The sequence below is a fragment of the Triturus cristatus genome, chromosome 11 (genome assembly GCF_964204655.1).
Source record: "Triturus cristatus chromosome 11, aTriCri1.1, whole genome shotgun sequence".
In the NCBI taxonomy this organism is placed as follows: Eukaryota; Metazoa; Chordata; class Amphibia; order Caudata; family Salamandridae; genus Triturus; species Triturus cristatus.
This window is the reverse complement of record NC_140594.1, coordinates 1066331655-1066354370: the sequence shown is the minus strand read 5'-3', so window position 1 is coordinate 1066354370 and position 22716 is coordinate 1066331655. Positions and strand designations below refer to the sequence as shown.

The window sequence follows — 22716 nt, the reverse complement described above, 5'->3', positions numbered from 1 at the left end:
ATTGGCCAGGCTGTCCTGCCTACACTTTTCCAATCTTCTGCAACGTCCTCAGGCTAAACCACCGCTTTGAGAGGACTGCTTTACAGTCTATGCACAGCATGTGTATCTACAGCTGCTACACATGCCACGAACACAAAATGTTACCCTGTAAGCATCTGTTCGTGGCATGTAGTGCTGTAGATGCACATGCGCCACCCTTCTTCCCAGTTGGCTGTTGTAGATGGTGTTAACTTTTATCTTAATAATTACTGTGCATAGTCATCTCTTCTGTAACTCTATGCTCCATCTACACCCTCACCCTTTGTGCGATCTAACAATGAAGCCTATGACCATGAGCATTACCAGCAGTAGGTGGAGTTACTATACATGGTGACTCCAAAGGACTTCTACGAAGAAAAACAAGTTGCACTTGTCCATGCCCAACACTATGTGGCAGAAGTATGAACAGCGTGTGAATCTATAGCACTACATGCCACAAACACATGCTTACAGGGTAACATTTGTCTTTCTTCTCGCACGATTCTCACTGCTGTCAGTCATGCATGCTGGCTCAGTAGCTGTGCAGACTGACGGACAGGGAATTAAAAAAAAAAGATTTCCTGATGAAGCAGTTTAAGCTGCTGTACAATGCAAATGATTTCAGGTGATTTTATAATGCTGTAAATGGCAAAAAGTAATTGGACATTCAATCATGAATAAACAGTTCTTAGTTAAATAAAATTGGAAATATACCCCTTGCAGCTTTATTTTTTACAGTAAGCACAGAATGAATATGGATAAACTAAGATAAAATGAGCAAAAAATAAATATGGGTAAATACAGGCATAAAAAAATACCATAAAACCGGGATCCCTAGTTATAAGCCGTATGGATTGGCATTGCCAATGCTTGTTCCACCCTGGGGTATAGCACTCGAAATGAGAAACGGCTTCTCGACTATCACGCTTAAGGTTTAAAAATCCTTTCAACCAAGTGCCTGCTTTGTCTTAGACCTCCAGCAGTTCTTTAAGCCGTGCTAGGCTCTTTTTTTGGCATGCACTTTTACTAATTCTTCATTTTTCAGAGGAATATTGTGTCCACTTTGAACTTTGATGATTGGTTGCACAAACATTTCATGCCTCTTCCCCCTCCCCCCCCCCCCCCCCCCCCATCCCCGACCGCCCCACCCGTGAGAATGATCTGTTTCTTCAGAAATTGTGATTTTGACCGCTTTGTAAGAGCTGTGAACCTGGATGCTCAAGAATATGAGACCAGTGCTTCCTTTATTTAAATAGCAAATATTTGCCTTTCTATTGTGTACCTAGAGTCTGTTTTAACTTGTATTACCCAGGCAACCGTGTGATTCCTGCAGTGATGGCATGACTAAGGTGTTGTGTGGCGGCCTTTGTTTCAGTGACTGTTAAACATGCTTTCTTCACTCGAAGATGCACTGCATGGAACAGGCGTGGACAGTATAAGTCACGGGTACTCTCAAACATTTTCCCAGAGAGGCCACAGAATTAGTCTGTGATGTGACCGAGGGCCGCATTGAAGCCAACAGGTTGGTGGTCAGGGATTGGGGTAGGGCAGGCAGGAGGGTTGGCGGTAAGGTGGGTGTAGAGGAAACGAAGCACATACATCTAGTGTCTGAATTGCACAATGTGAAACCAGAATCTTGGGAATAATCTCGGCTTCTACACTTAACCAAATTGTGGGATCCTGGAAAATTGTTGTATTTCGCTTTCCCTTGTTTTTCTTCATTATCACACATGAGGTCCTTGAAATACATGCCTTGAGGATGTGTGCTGTACAAAACCCCCTCCTGTGTTTGATTTAATAAGCAATAATGCTATACACGTATATTAGAAACTGATGCCACCCAATGACAGCACATAGAAACTGACTTGCCTCTTAGTTCATTACTTTAAGTATTGAGGGAGCCAATAAAGAATACAAATAAAAAAGGAACCAGAATTCATCACTGCCTCACTCCTCTGTTCACCCTTATGGGATTTGTGTTATCCCTATTCAATGTATAACGCACTTTAATGGTTGTGTCACAATGCATGCACTTAATCAAATCCAGCTGGGAAGAATTCACACCCGCCTGATCCGTTAGGATCCACAATTTCTTCCTATCAGCTAAGTCAAAGGCACAGGAGAGGTCCATAAACGCCATGTGAAGGGCACCTCTTCTTGCCTTGACATACTTTCCCCAGATAAGATTTACATTTAGGGCTTGCTCTACAGTCCCCAAACTGGGGCGAAAACCATATTGGAAAGGTGAAAAAAGAAAGTGGAGTCTGCCCAGTCCTCCAATTTTTCTAGAACAACTCACCCCAGGATTTTAGCTGTGCTATCAATGATATTGGACGGTAGCAAGCTGGTGAATTCCGGTCACCGTTTTAAAAATTGGAATAATTATAGCCTCACTACAGGACTCAATTAAATTTCTCCTCACTGCTGCACTCAAAACGTTTGTTAAGAGAGGAGCCCAAAAGTCAATATTATATTTAAAAAGATCTACTGGGACCCCATCAGGTCCTGGGGCCTTGCCGCTCTCTGCTGTCTGAATGGCTGCTACCACAGTGGGAAGACTAATATGGTCAACTAACCAGTCCTCATTTATTACCAGAGGGTCTGGCCTCCTCTCTTTATCTTTGGCAATTCCCTCTTCCTCTGGGTTAAAAAGTGTCGAAGTGGTTAAACCAATCCTGTTCAAGGGTATGGCTCTCAATGCCATTGAGGGGCTTGTCTGTAAAAGAAAGGCAGATTTACAAACTTCCAAAATAGTCTGTTATTTCTCAGGTTGGCTGCTATTTCTAGGTCTTCCCAGGCCTTGGTTCTAATCTCCTGTCTCCTCTTCTCCAGGGTTAGCCTATAATTTTTCCTGTCTGCCCTAATATCCTCAGAGTTTCGAGGGACTTTGTTGGTGGTTTGTTTCAACATTTTTAGAGCGCCTGTACAGTTGGGACTAAACCAGGAGGTGCCTGAATGTTCTTTCGATGACTTAGTAGTATGCAATTCAGATGCCACGAACTTGCTAATTTTTTATAAAAACCCTCCAGAATCTTCTCTGTGGCAATGTCCTGGGAGAGAAACCTAGTAATATTGTTAGAGGCTCTGCTAATGAGATTATTAAAAAATGTAGCTGGGTTAATATTCCTCCAGTTAATTCAGGCCCCTTTGTTAGCAGTATAGTTAACGGGATTGTTATTGATTGCCAGTCTCCCTGCTGGCTAGCTAGTTTCAAAGCATAGAGAAATAGGGTTGTGATCAGGAAGCGGGCATACCTCTGACTGCAGAAGTTGATCTGCGAGGTCAGCTGTTAAGAGAACGAAATCTATTGTACTCCCCTTGCCTCTCCCTGTAAACGTATGGTGACTTGCATCGCCCTGAGGGTGATAGTCCGTGGCGAAAATCAGATTTTGGTTAGATTAGCCGATTTAGGGATTTACCATAATCTGGATGTTTAAAATGATTTATAGCATCCCCCTGTGCATATGAGAACCCACGGATACGTTTCCCACTATAAGGGCATTTAATGATATTAAAATCTCTTGCCCATATAATTGAGCTAACATTTGACCGGTGTCTTTCCACCGTATCTGACAAAATCCTCCCCAATTCGTGTACAATCTCCACAGGTTGTATGGTAAAATGATTGAAATAATTTACAATAACCACATTTAACAAATGACCCACTTGTAATGACAGAATGTGATAACATGGTCGTGATGCTATGACTTTCACTGTCAGGTTTTTGATAGCACAAGAGACAAAGGTAGCCAAATCTCCCTTGCCCCTCCCTGCACGTGACTGGGTGGCTTGGGAACCATATGCTTTATATCTATTGAGCGTCATGGGCTCAACCGCCCAGGTTTCATGGCAGCACACAATGTCATAGTTTTAAAGGAACGCCAACCAATCTTCATTGTTTGATTTATTCCAAAACCCTGCATTGTTCCATGAAAGAAATTGAAAACCTTGCCCTCTTGTGATGTCAATCTTTTCTTTGTTTGGGGTAGACTTAGATGGAAGAAAAAGAGGCTGTTTGAATACAGGCTCCACTTGAGGAGAAACCCCCCAATTGACTGTTCTGGGTTGGGTGTCAATCATTTTCTGTAAGATTTGCTAAAATATCAAATTGGTTGGGGTGGGCAAAGATCACCCCGAGGGGAAGATTTAGAGAGTATCTGTTCCTTTGGTTAGTCTGATTGTTAGAGATGTAACCAGGTGGAGGATAGAAAAACCCTAATGGGTAGGACCTTATCTTGTCCATGTCCTGGTGCCCGCTTCTTGGGCTCACTGGAAAAGAGTGTGCTTTAGACTTAAGTGCCTGGTCAACTGGGGTGCATATTTGGTCTCCCTTTCCCAAATAGTGCATGCCTGTTGCCTCTGTTTAAATGGAACCCCTCTGCCCATGGGGAAACTGTCTGATAAAATACATGGGTAACATTGATCTGGCTTAACACGTTCTTCTTGCTCAAAATTATTTCATCCTTTTGTCTTCTAATGATTATTATAGATGTAATAAACTTGCTACTTAGTACAACTCCTTCCCACTTAGTCCATCGCTAATACTTGCATGGAGGGAACGTCTCAAAAGAACTGCCACTTTCAAAGAATTTGAGTCTTTCTTAGGCGAGCGGCCATACGTGCATGTGTGTATTCCACCTATCAGGCTGTATTAATGCATTCTCTTGTGCCTCTAGTACAGTTTCATGTTTTTTTTTAATAACACATTTTATTGAGTTTTCATGATACCAGCTGGGCCGTAGCCCAATATACATACATGGACGCCATAATGGTCCGGAAATGCAAAAGTGATATTAATTTTTTTAACTGTAATTAACACATAAAACAACATGAACTTTGCGCGTTCAGATCCAAAACATAGACATTTAAGGAAGTGTAGGGGGGTATTCATGCATGCAAAAATAGTACGTAGTGTGCTGCTCGGGAAGGTCCAGGTAGTGCCAGTACTCCATCCATCAGGGGGTCTGAGAAGGGGGGGGGGGGGGGGGGGTCGATACCCCGGTATGTAGCCCAACGGGACCATATTTTCATATGTTTCCGGGGGCAGCCGCGCGCCTGGAAAACTACCTGTTCTGTGTCCATACACCTGTCGAGTTCCTTCTTCCATTTCCCCAATGTCAAAGGGGAGGCCCCTTTCCACACCTGTCCCGCTTGGCGATAGTGAGGGCCAGGAAGAGCAAGTGCTGCTTGTACCTATTCCCCCACCTTATCCCATCCGTACTGTGTAGTAGGAACAATTTTGGGTCATATGGGAGGTCCCAGCCCAATACCTCGGCCAGACACTCAGACTCTGCGCCAGAAGGATTGGAGAGCTGTACAGCTCCACACTATATGGATGAAGGCACCCTCATCGCTTTCACAGTGGAGACATTGAGGAGATTGGATAGCCCCCATCTTCCATCACCGGAGTCGTGTATAGTATGCCCGATGTATATACTTAAATTGGATAAGACGATATCGGGAGGACACCACCGCGCCCCTGGGACTAGCTATGGCCTCGGCCCAGTCGTCATCAGTTAAAGCTGGTATGTCGTCTAGCCACGCCCTTTTGGTCCTGTGTAGTGTTGTGTTGGAATGCGTCGTTAGGGTCTGATAGACCTACCTAATTTTATGGGCACCCAGGTCCCCCATGAGGAGACGACTCAAGGGGATGAAACTCCAGCAAGCTGTCTAGTGTAAGGATCATAGGAGTCAGGGCATGCCGCAATTGGAGATATTTATAAAACTGTGACTTGTGCCTCTGGAATTCCGTCTGTAACTGCTGGAAGGATTTTAAAGTCGTCTCTTTCATAATATCGCCCAACGTGGATATGCCCACCAGATCCCACTTGCGGGAAGCCCAGCTGAGTCCTATGCCAAAGGGGGGTCACTTGGGTCAGTCCACCCCGCCACCCCATTTGCCTAACAACGTAGCGCCATAGCCGAATTACTGTCTTACAAGCATGGGGTAGGGAGTCCAGGCTCTGCGCACTATATAATAATTGAAGAAGAGGGGCACACTCAAATGCAGCATGTTCCAATGCAAATTGCGGATCCAGTGGTGAACAGTACCACCAGTCGTTTATGATCAGTAAGTGGGAGGCGGCGTAATAGGAAAATACGTCAGCTGCTGCACAGTTTCATGTTTTTTAAGGCCTCCTATGCTTGTAAGGGGCATTTTTTTTTTTTTTTTTTTTTTTTAAATGTAACTGTCAATTCTAATTTCAGTCAGTTTTGCCTCCCTCTCCTTTGCATGAAGGTAGGGTTTTAACAGTGCATTGAATTCAACAAGCACGCCTCGTGTAAGAGATGAGTGTCGTGTTGGAGACACTGGCATCCAGTTAGTTTTAATTTTTCTGCGCTGGAATTTATCAGCGATCTGTGAGAAACCATCTTCTTCCTATAGTTACGGCGGCCCTTCTCATAGTGGGACTGAAGCTGCAGCATCTACATACGAGGTATTTGGTACAGGGTGTTTGTTACCACTGAGTCGGCAACACGACTATACTGGGATGGGTCCTTTCCTGTTTATGGGCCCTTAAGCACCCTTTCAGGAAAATCAGCCTCTGGGCTCGGGCACTTCCAAGCACCTCTTGGAAAGACGGTGTGTACAGATTGGCTTAGTGTAGTCCTTTATTTTTTGCCAGTAGATAAAGTAACATTGGCATGCATTTTCATTGTCGTCCAATATTAGGGAAGTTAAACTATTTTTCGAGTGGAAATTAAGTATATTTTACCAAGCCCGGGGCTACCTTATGTTATAATCATTTATCTATTGGTTTGTTATAGCTTTGAGATTTTCTGATCGAACTTGTCCCGTCCTCACTTCCAACCTCTACCTTATTTGCTTTGATAAGCTGCAAGGTGTTGGGCGCCATTGGTTCTGATCAGCATACTTAAAACTAGTAATTGCAAGTACTTCATTCACTTGTTCACCCACTGCTGGTCCATGTGCCATCCACACTTCAGGCCTCCGCGATAAACCAAACTGCTAATCACACTCCAAAAAGATCATTATTTCAAAGTTCTTCGTTCATACGACTTTAGTTTCTTTTCTTTCCAAACCAATCCTTTCAGGTAACTTGTGTTTCCGCCCTTCTTTGTACTGCTTTTTATTCTGAGTTTCTCTTTGACAAACATGGTCCCAACTCGCGATACAATTCTTGCGTTGAGCAAAGATTTATGATTGGTTTGCAGAATAATGACTTTGAGGGAAAGCAGGATTACAGTATGTAAAAGTGAGGCAGCACTAAAAGTAGCCGGTCTGCTTTCCACATCCCGGAAATAACTCCATGAACAGTGCAGTTTGAAAGTATTAATAGAGCCAAACATAAACGCTCTGTTGCACTAATGTTTCCAAAAAGGAATTATAAATAGAGTTGCTTTTCTGAAAACCGTGGTTGTCAAAAGACAATGTGACAAATTCAAATTTATAAATGTCTCCATTATTAACATCAAAATATGCCTTTTGGGAGAGTTCCACATAATTGAAAAGCTGCCATACTACAAAATGCAGGGCATTAAAAGAATTCATGTATATAGTTTAATTGGGGTGAATCTTGATGAAAGATATATCTGAAGTAAAGTTATAGTTTCACAGGAAGAGAATGCTAATATCTTATTGTCAAATGTTCAAACACTTTGGTTCTCAATTGTCTGGGGAACATTAAAGCATTTCGTAAAGAGGTACTCTGATTCTAGAGGTATCCATTTCCTCGTACATGTAAAAGTCTGAAAATGTTTGCCATTGTAGGGGAGAGAAAATCAGTGTGTGATTGAATACTCGTCTTTCTCTTTAAAGAATGTGATTGAAAACGTAGGGACCAGCGATGAAAGTAACTTTTAAGCTCAGAAGAAAAATTTATATTTCAATTTCAGTGCTTTCAAGAACAAAGATTTAGGGATTACATTGACCACTGTATCTATACTGGCTGTGAAAAACCATGCCCCGTGCCTGTTTGGGAGCACTCTTGGGCACACTGTGCTGGAAGAGAGGTTCTTTTCCCTATTAAACAAGCATTGGCATAGCCAATAGGTCTCGCTTTTGGGACCTTATAAGTATTTAGTTATACAGCACAATATCCTTGGTGAAACAACATCAACTGTTGCATGGCTAAACACTTATAAGGTCCCAAAGTTATTGGTCAATGGATCAACAATTCAAATGACAGAAATATATGTAAACATCAGCATTTTAGTTAAAACAGGTGCATATAGGGTGACGGGTGCAATTGGGATCAGTGCAAGTGATGTGCAAGGGTAAGGTAGTGCATATAGATACATCCACAACACATTTAGGGACCTATCCAGCCAGTCTACTGGCAAAACCAACAAATGAATCAACATAAACAAAGAGAGCAGTTATAAAATCACTGTCAATCCGGTTTGTCGTGGAGGGAAAAAGAGAAAGTCGACGTTTCAGCCCATGTTAGAACCAGCAAAGTGAATGTCTTGGAAGCGGGGTCTTCTTCAGGACCAAGAAGTGGAGGGGGGTAGGGGGTTGCACCTACGGACAATAATGAGGATTAATAAGGAGTGTCTAAAATGGGAATGAATCTACTAGACAGAACTTAGAGCATCAATTACCAGCATTAGCAGGAGAAGTTCGAGCTGGAAGATGAGCGTGTGGGCCGGCGTGGCTCCTGGGGTGGGAGAGACGGAAAAAAGGGGGGGGAAGAGAAACACCTAGAGTCAGACTTAGCCCTAGAAGCTGAGGAGGATGACAAATACTTAAAAAACAAAGGTGAATGGGTTCTCACCATTGAGGGTGGGGTCGTGCACCATAGGAGATGAGTGGCTATGGGCGTCTGATCAATCAGGAGGAAAAGCAAAGGTTCAAACGTAACCAATGGCTGGGGGCGAAGGCGAGAACAGACCAAAATCACGTTGTAAAAATATGTTTTAAAAAAACAACAAATAAACACGTGTTAAGCAGAAAAGTGGCCAGTAGTGAAGAGAAACTACATAGTGTGTGGCCCATAACAAGAGTTGATGAAACAACTGTATCAATGGGGCTGGAAAACCTAGTCAAAGTGCCTGAACAAACATGGGCTTGATAATCATATGCGGTGAATCAATTAAGCAAACCGCACTTTGGAGAACCGGAAAATTGAAAAAATATATAAATAAATGCTTGCGTTATAACTCAATGCCTCCTGTTTTCCAGGAAAAAATATACAAACCGTGAGGGGCACAGCGCATCGGAATGGAAATCCAAAACCGCTCATGTAATGCAAAGTCCTGTAAACTAAACACATGGCCAGTAGTGAAGACAGCTGCCCCCTCAGTAGTTAGCAGTGGCGACGTCGATTGACAGAAATTACAATAAGAGAAACTGCATAATGTATGGCCCGTAAAAAGAGCTGATGAAACAACTATACCAATGAGGCTGGAGAACATAGTCAATGTGCCTGATCAAACATGGGCTTGATAATCGTATGCGGTGAGAAAAATCAAGCAACCCGCACGTTGGAGAACCGGAAAATTGAAAAGCCTGCGTTTTATAACTGAATGCCTCCGGTTTAGGAAAAAAATATATAAATAAACCAACCGTGAGAGGCACAGCGCATCGGAATGGAAATCCGAAACCGCTCATGTAATGCAAAGTCCTGTAAACTAAACGCATAGCTGGGCAAAATGTCAGGGTAGGGTTTCCAAGCGTGATTATGAAGACAAGCAGGGGGACGGGGTTGATTGGCAGATTTATGTGAAAGAGCCATGGCTCACACTAGTGAATGAAATGCAAGGAAGGCAAATGCGCAGCAAGAACGTGACATACCTCTGGGGCAACGTCGATGCATCTGACCGCTAACCCTGGAGGGTGTCGCGTGGCCGGGTAAATACCTTGTGTGAACGTGCAAGTCATGTATGTTTCAGTACAGTCTAGTGTAGCTTACTGATGGTGGGCCAAAATTTGCTTTGGAGTGTATTTGTATTCCGTTCTGCCCCTTAAGCCACACACATTTAGGTTTATATTTTCTTTTATGAACACTTTACCGCAGCTAATGCTCCAAGGTCTCAGTTGTATAATGAAGAGTGGAGTTTGAACTGATGCCTTGAGAAATCCGTTCCATTAATTGCTGTATCGGGAATATAGGTTTGCTATCACAGGACACAGTTGAGTTGAGCCAAATTGCCATAGTGCCACCAGAGACCAGTAGGACTGAGTACCAGACATAGTTTAGGGGTCCCTGGGGTATTTTGGTGTACAGGAGTCTTGCTTCTGGGATCCAGCTCCAGCAATACGAACCGGAACCCCAGACTTCCCATGAGTGCTGCCAGCATCCAGGGGGTGACAAAACATCAGCTGGCAGGGCCAGTTGCCTCTCAGTACAGGGTGCCTTCTTCCTCCAAGAGCCTAACCGATTACTCCATGGTGATCACAAAATCCTTCAAGGGCTGTGTCTTCCTTGATATCCTGTCCTCTTTACTCAGCAGGTTAGACCGGTGTGTGGTTGTAGCCTGGCTCTTCGACAAACGCCACCCACCAGCCCCTGGATACACCCCAGGGTGATTAGCAGCGCTCTATAAGTACTGATTGATTGATCTGTGTAAAATCGCTGTAGTCTATCAGACTTCTCAAAACTTTGTGCCATCGGATGCTTCTTCCTGTGTTGTGTCCTTCTCTTCAGAGAGGCCCTCCTTCCCCTTCGGCATAGAAAGTACTACTTTATTCTGATGTCCGAGACGTTTAGACATTCGATTCCAAAGATGTCAAAGGCGGTTCCAGATCCTCACGATTCGGGAATTGGACTGTGCCTAAAAAGCCATATTCAAGTTCTAGAAAGAAGATCTTGTATCTCTAATATCCCCAAAAACTTGTGCCTGTCTTGGAAATATCTCAGATGGGAACGCTGCTGTGTGTGAGATTTAATTAGTAAAGAGACGCAGATTTAAAAGTGGCTTTCAATTAGTGTTCCAATTTTTTGTGAATGGAATTACCAATAATTTTAAGCTTCTTTCAGAATTTCGTGTTTGCTGCAAAACATTTATTTTTGATATACAATCTATGAAAGGATCAAACCATTTTTCTTATGCAATAAGGTACAGGCGAGGTGGATCAGAAAGGTTCTATCCTTATTTTATGTGCTGATTTATGCGGTAGTATTAAATTCGATGGTATTAACATCACTGTCAAAAATAGTCCGTGTCATAATTTTGTTCTGTTTTATTTAGGTTACATTTGTTGGTTTTAACTGAGATAATTTTCAGTTTAGGGAAACATCTTGTAACTGTGGCCACACCTCCTTTAATTCCCCCTTCTTTACAACCAACCATTCTCTGCATCTTCATACATGTGCCACATTTCTCCAGCACCATCCTATAGTCTGCCGTCCATCTTTTCTCCCACCACTTCTACTCTTCCTGCAACCCACAGTCCTTAGTTAAATTTATGGAAAATGTGTTACACCTTCCTTTAACAACCTACATTGCTCTTGCTGTCCTATTGGCCCGGTACTGCTCCTTTTCTGCTTCCCGGGGTGCAGATGGTACTTGATGTAGTCCACACACAGCCTTTTTTAGGTCGAGTGTGAGCCAGCACGCAAGCGCTGTCTGCAAGACCTTGAGTACTTGAACAAGCATTGGCATAGCCAATAGGTCTCGCCTTTGGGACCTTTATAAGTATTTAGTTATGCAGCACAATATCCTTACTGCAACAACATTAACTGTTGCATGGCTAAACACTTATAAGGTCCCAAAGGCGAGACCTATTGGCTATGCCAATGCTTGTTTTGTTAAATGTCCTAGCCGTGCCCCGAAGAAGACAAAAAAGACCCACACAATCTTCACATCGTGTGCCTACCGCACACATTTTCTAGACGGGTGTCCTCACTGTCTAAAGCTTTCTCACCGAACCCTGAAGGTCTGGGAGAAAATCTGCCTCCATGGACAGCAAGAGGATTGCTGGCCCTGAGAATTGGATTCTGAAATTTCTGCCAAGTGAGGCGTTGGACTCCCTCCACCACAACTGTTACTTATGTGCCTGAGAACTCCTCCATCGGATGAGGTAATTCACTGTTGCAGTGTGTCGCCAGAAACCAATGCTTTGACTGGATGTTCTGCCTCCAAGGTAGTTAACTACCATTCACCTACGTTGACTAACTTGCCACCTTCTGTAATCTCTCCTGTTGAATTAGCATGTTTAACGCTAACTTGGCGAGAGGTGCAAAGAAACTATCCATCCCAGTGCATACTCAACCTACTATAACCTCTGTCATTTTTGTGCACCTCAAGAGCCATGTTGCCGTTGACATTATTTGGAAGTCACTGGGGTGAGTAGATGGCAGCATATGAAATTGGAGGCTGACACAGTCAGACGAAAAGGAAAGAGTACTATAAACATCCAAAATAGGTCGTAGAATAGTCTTCATTACCAGCAGAGGACTCAAACCCACTGCGGCACCAGCAACACCAGAAACAAAGGAAGTTTTATCAGAGAAATCTTCCTGGGGAGTAAGTTAGGCTTTTGTGGCTGCAGATAAATTCCCTACTTGATTAACCATTGACCTCTCTCTTCTGCCGTTAGTCACTCCGGTAGGAGTAATAATATCAAACTTTTTTCAAGAGGGGGGGGGGGGGATCACAAAAAGACAGGTGGCAGCTGATTGTTGCATGCAAAAATAACAAGGGGATTGAAAAAAAAACAAATAATCTCAGTTCCTGGCAATTGCTCGGATTGCATTCTAGACCATTGTGTTTTCACCCACTGTGCCACTCCAAACAGAGATCTGTCTTATGCAAATCAGTCTTGATCCTGTTGCAATAGGAACAGTCCAGCCGAACTGCCGGACCTCCTCCAGGTGGCAACCCTAGAACAGTTTTGACCTACTTGGGCCTCATCAGTGAGGTAGCGCTTCAGTCCTATAGGAGCACGGGACCCACTTTTGGGCATACCAGTCCTACTGAGTTACAGAAAGTCATGGTTGGAATGCTTGTATTGTGGCCCATTGGAACATGGTGCTCCTGACAAGAGTTTCGGAAGGGTAAACATTTTGTTGCGAGGTATCGGTCTGTTTTTACATGATTATCCATATGAGAAGAATCTACTTCTAATGGATTGTCAACTGTATTTTATTTTATCTGCAAGCCAGCAAATCGCCCATCACTTCGACTCTACAGCTTTTTTTAGAAACATTTCCATAGTCTAAATCTACAAAACAATTATGTGGCTGTCAGCCCACTCCTGTAGTATTTATTACTTCCTTAATATTTCTTTATGCCTGACTCCGAGGCGCACGCCTACGTTGGCCAGGCTTCCCTTTGGAACCTTTTTGTGTAGAACATAATTTTTTTATTTCCTTTCCTGCACTTTCAAGGGATGAGCTTGTTGCTCTCTTCATTGCTCATGATTATCAGTGGCAATTCCCTGGAGGAGAGACCATGCATTAGGCAACAATTACAGAGCTTATATTTCAGTGGAGTGCTACGAGGGAGAACTAGGATTACAAGTAAGTAAGGTTTCCTTCCTTGTGCACCACATATGGTTCAGAATACTCCATCTGCAATAAGATATATTGTGTAAAGAAATCACCAGATTTCGGTTTTGTGTTCGTTTTCATCACTAAAATAAATAAATCATTTTTTTAATGTTAGGATTTACTATTTATATGTTTGTTTTTCTCATCTGAAATCTAAATTTAGCATTTCAAATGTATGTCTATGGACAGGACGGCTATTTACTCTTCTTTCTCCCAGGGCTACTGGCCTGGGAAACCTTCTAGATATGGGATCAGTATGTTGGGGGCGCTTGACTGGATTATTTATGACGTGGTGCATGCTGCTGCTGGTTGGAGTCTTTGAGGAGTTAAGGTAGTCAAAGTCAAAATTGTCTTTATTTAATCATTCAACAAAGATCATAAAATATCAAAATACATACAACATAAATACACGGAATAAAATTAGTGATGAAGTACGTTAGAAATGTTGATTAAATCAGCCTGAAATATCACAGCAAAAAGGGTGACTAACAAAAAACATTAAAACCCAGATACAACATGACATCAGTGGATGGATGGTTGCAGCAATAAGAGCATATACTAAAAAGTGGATGACTGCCAACCATGACCCCCCCCATCGTTCTCCTGCATCATAATGACTTCTGAGGAAACTGCATACTCTAAAGCAATTATCAGGAATATTTAGCAATGGTAAAGTAAAGTGTCTCTGCATTTGCTTAAATCCAGTGGCTTCAAAATGTGTTTTAAGCAGAGTTGAAAGTAACCGGCACAATTTGCAGAAGAACGTCCGATGTAGCATCGACTGCTCTGCCTTCTCATTGCACGGGCAGGTGGAAAGATCCCTAGACCACACCATAGGCTGTGCAGAAAAACACAGAAGTCGGGATACACTGCCAGTTCTGAATCAAAGTGACCTGTCCCACCGTGACTATTCCAGCGTAAGATAAAAATACATATTATCCAGGGCGAAGGTAATACCGAATGGAACCAACCTTTTATCCTACTTGCTGAGAGTGTCATGGGTGGAAAACATACCCAGAAGACCTATGTCACTAAAGGCTTTGCCGACTAACTACAGCCAAGGTATACAACGCTCCTGTCAAGACTAAGACAATTGGGAATGACCTCTCTGTTAAAAGTTGCTTCGGGGTTAACCCACACACTCAACCAAAGCAAAAGAGGAGCCAATTTAGTTCTATCTGATTCACAATCCAGGTTGAGTTCGGAATGTAGAATGTAATGGGGGCTGGTTAAGGGAGATTTAAAATGCACCTTAAGAACTGATTTTCTTCCACCTGTAGTGGGGAGGCATTATAATACCCCCAGAGCCCTGCACCATACATAGCAGATGGAATATACTGTAAGTTAAAAATCTTAATGTAAGGGGAGTTAAGGTGAAAAGATGAAAGTAGGGACTTTAAACTGAGGCCTCCAACCTTTTCTGTAATACGAGCTAATTCTGGTAAATCAAAATGAAATGAAAAGGAGTTTTGTAAAGTGCACTAAACTCGAAGGTGTCAAAGCTTTGAGCCGAGAAGATCTCAAACCAACTAGCGGCAACTGAAATTATACACCCACACCATCTGTCTTTCCAGTATCTAGGGATTACCATCTTCTTACACAGAGAGGCTCTGAGAGACCTACCGGGAGTATACCGGTGAAAATGAGAGTTCAGTTGGCTAGGACCTTTCTGGTGCAGGGCTAAAAAGACCATGCAGAAAGCCTTAAAAGTAATCCGCTTTCTTACTGGAAGCCAATGAAGGGAGCGAATACCGTCTCTGACCGAGTGATGTTTGGGGATGTTAAGATTGAGGCGGGCAGTCGCATTCTGAGCACCTTGCAGTTAGTTCAGGCAGGAGCCATTGATATTGAGGTACAGTGCGTTGCAATAGTCCAACCGTGTGGTGAATGAAAGAGAAGATTTGTCTCGGAGTCATAATAATAAGGAAACCAGTGCTAGTGTACGAATGACTACAAAACTCAAGGCATTATCTAAGATAACTAAGATTTTTGGCGGTTTACCCGGATGGGAAGGAGTGCACACGCCTTTGGCCACCAGATGTTAGATCAGATTATAATGAGCTATTCATATTATTAGTGTGATCATATGACTAGATCAGGCAAGATGGCCACTCCATGCATATTACCAGCAGTGGTCACCGCAGTTCATCTGGCAAAGTTGCCAGCATTATTGTGAAAAAGGCTTTATCAATTTGGAATGCTTCAACATTGTATGTATGTGACAGCCATAACTGCAGTGCATCTGGTACCAAGTTAGTAATCACGCAAACCAGGCTCCCCAACGCTTTTCCGTTTAGCACTCAAATATCAGTTTGAATAGACTTTTAAAATCTAACCATCCTTCCCCCCCCCCCCCCTTAAAAATATTAGCTTATGAGTTGTAAAAATACGCACGTTTGTGTCTCGAATACTCGTATTTGAAACCTTTTGGAATGCATATAACATTTCAACCAACCGAAAGCTGCTATTTAGTAGGCTTGACTGGAGGCCGGAAGCTTTTTACAGGTAGCTGAAGAGCTACCAGAAGCTCACAAGCTACTCGTTCGAGGATCCTGGTCTAATCACTGGGTCTACGAATATGTCGAGCATCTAGTTTAATGAAAATTGGAAGGATGGCTAACACCGAACAAGAATTGCTCTTGTGGGAGCAAAGTAGTGCTAGGTGAGCTTGTTCATTCACATAACGCATGCATTGAGCCAGACTCAGTGCATTGCTTACCTCATCAAGACCTAAGTACAGTAGTGAATAAGGTTAAGCAATGAATCTACTGGTTATTTGCATCAGATTGGGCATTTAAGGCAATGAAAATAACACGTTTTGTTTTATTATTGCAGGGCAAATAATAGTGGTCATCTGGGTCATAGTGTCTCCGAACAATGACAAGCAGAAGTATACCCTGAAGATCAACCACGACTGCGTGCCAGAACATGTGATTGCTGAAGCAATTCGGAAAAAAACAAGGAGTATGTTATTGTCCCCTGAACAACTTAAGCTGTGCGTTTCAGAGTACCAGGGAAAGTACATTTTAAAAGTGTGTGGATGTGATGAATACTTGCTGGAAAAATTCCCTCTAAGTCAGTACAAAGTAAGTGGTTCTTAACCAATCACTGAATATCCTTGATCAATTATTTTGTCTATTCATCCTTTTTTAATACCTGTATTTGGTGATATTGATAGTTTTAATTTTTTGCAGAGATCTCATTTTGAAATAAAATTAGTCTTTAATAATGATACTGCTCAGTGTTGACAAGCATGCCAGTCATTTGCCTGCCAAGCATCTCAAATGAGACCTTTAGTCTCATTCTTGTATTGCTGTTACCAAATTTACAATTCTGTTGCATAAGGAGCCATTGTTATTGGGATGGATGACTCCGTGAATGGGAGTGTAGTTAGACGCCCGCCTTTTGTCCAATATTTTTTCAACTTTACTTTATTAAACTTTCTCGGCTATAAGCCATAAAAGCACATAAAATAAAACATACATAACACATTTGGCATTTACAGTATAAAGGTGTAACATTTTGTGCAATAATATAACCAGTGAAGCAACCTATAACTCCTTTCCATGAAGCAGGCTCCTACAGCGTAAAGATTTAATGCAGTGTGTCTGGGGCTGCCTGGTACCTCCCTAGGCTTGAATTAAGCGTTGGCATAATTGCAGATCCAGCTATCCTGAAGCTCGGCGAGCGTAGCTTTCTGGGCAATAAAATAGGTTAATCTCCTGCTAAAAGGTTAAAAAAAAATATTTAAAAACTCTGCTATTGATCCTGTTATCCAACAAGTATTAGCCTTCCTATTCTCCAACGATTTTACAGCTGTCCAATTTACGTAGGGGTGAATATGTAGGTGAGACTCGACTGTGAGCAGTACTGCTTGCCCTGTGAAGAGTTCTTAGTATTTGCATAATCTAGATCCAAGCTTTGTTGGACATAGAAGTTATTGAGTTGCTGGACAGTAAATGGCCTGTCATGTTGTATGAGGTTTAACATCCTTCCACACTTTGAATTGTTAGTTCCTTAAGTGACACATGACTGGCAAACATAACGGCATTGCCTCTTTTAAGAAACAACATAGACATGGAAAAGGAACTCAATCAACATTTGAAAGCCACACTGAAAACTTCGCCTACACATTACAGTAATTAGTTTTTATGTTTTGTAATTCTTGTTTCTGCACTTTACATTACAGGTATTACTATTATGCAACTAATTACAACTCATGTTTCCACCTCTGCAGAAAGAAAGGCTGCATCAGTCTCGCTAGAATTAGAACCTGTCCTCTGCAGATCGCGCAGGGAGCAGTTAACTAGTTGCACTGTTTCATTTGTTTAAAACAGTTTGGGGATCGTAAGGAATAACACGAGTAGTTCAGAAATATAATAGTATTATTGAAAAGCCTCTGGTTAGAGGTGTTACTTGCTTAATGCCTTAAAAAAGACATTACCTCTTACTTTACCCATAAGGCCTCTGGGAGGCATATTTTTAAACTGTTTTAAAACTCTGTCACGCCTTAAGCTATATGGGTGGACCAATGTATTTTCATTTTCCACAAGTAATATTTGTTGTAGAACTTGTAAACTGATCTTGAATCATAACAGGTGTTTCCAGATGTTGCAGACTTGAGGCATTTTTAAGGTCCTTATTAGGAACAATTTACATTTTGGACTCTATCTTGGCCCCTTAAACTCCCCACCCAGAAAGAAAACTCCCTTTGAATGGAATACTCACTTTGCTTGCCCACCTCTCGTCTTCCTTTTATACATGTGAAATGTTTTATGGGGTCTGTGTTACTCGAAAACAGGTTGCCAATTCTTGTGACAGTAATTACGGACGTCTTTTTGAAAGACAGAACCCAGGTATTAATGTAAGCTCACCTATTTGTCATGTGCTTACTTTTCAATCTTTTACTTTCGCAATGTTAGCGAAGTTCAACACTAAAGGCTTACCCTAAGAGGTGGTTTTGGATATAACATTTGCTAAGTACCACATACACATTTTCCAAGCAGTTCTACTTTTAAGTAAAAGTTTTTAGACTTCATTAATTTTTTAAAAAAATTCTTTATAGGTATTTTATGTTTAGGTCACAAAAGATACATTTATCCTGGAGGAATATAAAGTGAAAAAAACTAGGAAAAACAGTCCATAATTACAATGGTCTTGTGCAACATCATAACATTTTGTATATTGGCGTAAGCCTCAGTCTCCCACAAGGGGCATGTCAAGAGACCATAGAGCATACTTAGGCAAAGTAACGGACAGTGGACACAAATCTGATATACATTTCATCCTTAACGGTTCTAGAGGAATGTTAATCACCAACATATTTATGATCTCCCAGGACACATAGCTGTGGTATATTACAAAGCTACATGTTACTTATACCAAATTAAACTCCTGGATTTGTACAGTTTGATACCTGCATGTTTGTCTTTTGTTGTAATACACACACCTTTCTTGGGCCACATATTGGGATTACACTGCTTGATACTAGGCTAGGAGACTAGCAGCAGCTGGAATGTGCACAGATCTTCACAATAGTTCAACCACTCTTCCTGCAATTGTGCAGTGACAAGCTTGACTGTATGGCCCCCGGGCTTCACGCTAATAACAGGTCAGAGTATGTGGGCAGAGTATGTGCTGGCAGGGTCGTGGCCTCAAGCAAGATGGCCGCTCGGAGCTGTAGCTCCGTAGTGCACTCTCTTTCCATCCTCCTGAGCAGTGCTCCGCCTCCTTATTCTGCCACCTAAACCATCAATTCCGGAACACAGGCGGATCCCCTGGAGCTAACTTCTGTCCTTATGCGATCTATCATCGCGGAGATATGAGTGCTGACGACGTATCGATTTCGCCGGTGGTCGTTTTGTACCGAGCTAACGGAGCAACTGCAGCGCAGCACCATCGCTCTCTATTGAACATCGGCCCACCAAAGAGATACATGTCGTAGGCACAGTGAGAAGCCTGCCGGTAGGTTGGGGATGCTCACAATGCCCCCCACCCCCCTTGTTTCCTTCTATAGTGTAAAGGCTGCAAAATTGAACTGAAACTGCAACTACTGCTCTGACCTTTGGGGATGACCCTGATTAGCGCTATGAATAAGTGAGAGACACCGGAGGCACCCCGCCTGACCTGCTTATGGCGGCTGTCTCTTTCACGGGCGAATATTCTCGACATCACGCGCCCCCTCTGAAGACATGCGGACCCTGGCTCTGTCCCCTTGCCGATCGACTGCTTAGCTTACACCCACTTTCCTTCTGGGTTATAGAGAATAATGGGGACCAACTGAATCGAACTTCAGGGGCTCATCCCCCTTGCCTGACGTCAAGATGGTCGCCTCAGTGTTACCCTCCTTGATGGTCTATCTCTCCTGGTCTAAAATCATTGGTCATTGTCCTGATCTTGATCAGCCCTCACCCGACCCTGTTCCTGCTCACCCACCAGGACATTTACTCTGTGAACTTTCCCTCAACAGCTGAGACCTAGCCATTTTGACTGATGCCTGGAGGAGCTGCCTCGCGAGCTAAAGGGGAGATGGGCTATGGATTTCCTCCTTGACCATCACCTACCCAGCCGGTCTTTGGGCAAACTCTCCTAAGTCTCTCCTCACCTTATCTCCCTCCTCCCCCTTCACCCTACCCCCTACCCCTACCCGCTCTACTCTTCTCCTCTCCTCTTTCCAGCTTTTGACCTTTGCCCCCACCCTTCCTTGCTCATAGTTCCCACACTGTTTATCCACTGGACTTTCTTCTGTTAACTTTCCCTCGTCAGTTGAGACCTAGCTATTTGACTGATGCCCGATGGAGCTACCTTGTTTAGCTATAGGGGAGACGGGCTGTGGATTCCCTCCTCGACGTCACCTACCCAGTCGGTCTTTGGGCAGATTTCCTTTAGTCTCTCCTGTCATCTTTTCCCTCATGCTCCCCCTTCACACTTCCCACTTCCCCCCCCCCTCCGCTCTATTTGTCTCACCTTTCTTTCCTCTCTCAATGTGTTGCTTATTTTTCATGTAATGTGTAATTGTTATTATTTTCTGTAACATTGTGTAACCTAATGTAAAGGGCTCTGATACATACGGGTCTAGCCAGCGCTATATAAAACTCATTAAATAAAATAAAAATAAATAAAATAAAGGTCACAGAAAAATCAAAGTCTCAGTGGTGATGCTCTGCGAGGCACGCAGGCCTCACGCGCACAGTATAGGGGCTCTCACACTTAATCTGTGCCACTTGCAGGCAAATATGCATGTCGACCGAGTAGTGATTGCAGGCCCCCGGTCTCACCAGATTCTGGCTGCCCGACCTATGAACTGTCAGGCTCTGTAACTCTGGACTTCGGCTTTCCTTCAGGAAAGAGCAAACCCTGGATATTAAAAAGAGGGGATATTTTATCTAGCTTTAAGGCAAACAGCCGAAAAACAGCTGTCCGCTCTGATTCAAAGTTACCCCCTACTTAAGGCAGGGCAAAATCAATCCTGACAGTGTATTTTCTTTTCAAGTGTTCCATAGCAACCATGGAGTAGTCCCCCTTGTTCAGGTGTTGCTCGCTACAGACTGACCTACTGGAACTGGCTTGGTCCAAGCTCTGGGAGAACAAAAGATAATTCCTCCTTTATTCAGAGGATTTGTATCCTATACATGCATTTTCGTTTTCCTGGGAATTTCCCTGTCGTTACGTATTTACTCCAAGACACAATTCACTGTGACTGAAAAGTGAAAGTCTATTACCCACTCCTCAAGATGTATTAGTATGACAGTAGTGAAAATCTTCAAAGGGGCTTCTAAAAAGCCATTCGTCTTTTATTCCCTGGAGCTTCAGGATTACGTTTCCTATATTTGCAGAATCCTTAACACGTTCGTGATACACAAGACGATTGTCAAGTGTTTAAGAGTTGTGTTGCAATATCCATTGGGGTGTAGGGCCCTTGAGATACTTAGGATAGGGATTTATAAAATGCACTAAAACCCGTGGGTACCAAGGCGCTGAGCGGACGGGGAGAGGAGAATGAGAGGCTGCTGACTAAACTGAGAAAAGCCAGGTCTTCAGTAGTTTTTTTAACACCGAAAGGGATTCCACCTGGGAGATCGAGGAGGGTAGAGTATTCCAAAGATTGGCGGCCGCCCCATCTGGCTTTGCGAACTCGAGGGATGTTCAGTTTTCTCAGGGATGAAAATCTCTCAGGGATGAAAATCTCAAAGTCCTCCCAGGCGTGTACCATTTGATCATGGTTTTCAGCTGTTGCGAACCTATATTATGCAGGGCCTTGTGAACCGTACACAAGGCTTAAAGGAGATTCGCTTCCTAATAGTTAGCCAGTGCAAAGTGCGAAGCCCCTCCTTTCCTGAATGCCTTTTCGGGATATTAAGAATCAGCCTAGCAGCTGCTTTTTGTATGACCTGAAGCCTGTTCAGGGAGGCCGTACTAGTATTAAAAAACAAGGCATTACAGTACTCCAGCCGTGCGGTAACCAGTGTAATGACCGAGGGCCGGTGGAGTACTGTTGGAATATACTTAGATTTCTAATCTTGCTCTCCATATTTGTTAGAAAATGATGTGGATGCGAAAGTCTACGAAATGGTGAAAATGCCCTGACTTACCTGGGTGACTCAATGGTACATCTATAATTTAAATATTGGGCGCAATAACTTACAGAATTAGAATTATAGAACATGTGCCAAAAGTGCGTTGTCATTTTTTCTTTTCTTTTCCCTGTTTTGTTTTATAGTCCTCACTTTACTCATCACCCTTGAGGAGGCCGAGTGGGTCTATTTTTTTTAATTTCATGTGGTTCAGATACCTTTGTTTCTCTACATGCAACAGGTCTGGCACCATATATGGGAGAACATTCTCTAGGCAGTGACGGCATTTCCTATCTTTCCTACTGCATGGAATTCTAACTGCTTTGTGCTTACTGACAGCTACTCTGAATATTTATGCACTGCAAAAAATGTCACCTATATGGCCAGTGCACTAAAAGAGGAATACATGTCCACATTTGTCCATTCCCAAAGAAATCCAGTCAGCTGCTTCCTCAAGGTGTGTTACCAACACCTGACTGAAAAGGAACAATGACTTGATTGGAGCAAATAACCCTAGAACAATAATTAATGTCAGACTTCATTTTCAGGAGAAATATGCTCACCCGAGGACGTAATCCGCATGATCCCACAGTATTTGCAAACTGTTTAAAAAAAAAAGAATTCTGTTCCCTGGTACACACAAATAGCTAAGTTTGTAGTTGGATTCT

The 22716-nt window shown here is 42.8% G+C and overlaps 1 protein-coding gene across 1 annotated transcript in view; it reads left to right on the top strand.

Annotated features, from left to right (window-relative positions):
• Positions 1–22716, top strand: part of PIK3CA (phosphatidylinositol-4,5-bisphosphate 3-kinase catalytic subunit alpha) — a 256280-nt gene that overhangs the window by 53580 nt on the left and 179984 nt on the right. Inside the window, exon 3 of the mRNA XM_085635399.1 lies at positions 16311–16561. Coding sequence (XP_085491525.1) covers positions 16311–16561 — 251 coding nt within the window. The remainder of the gene's footprint in view (positions 1–16310; positions 16562–22716) is intronic.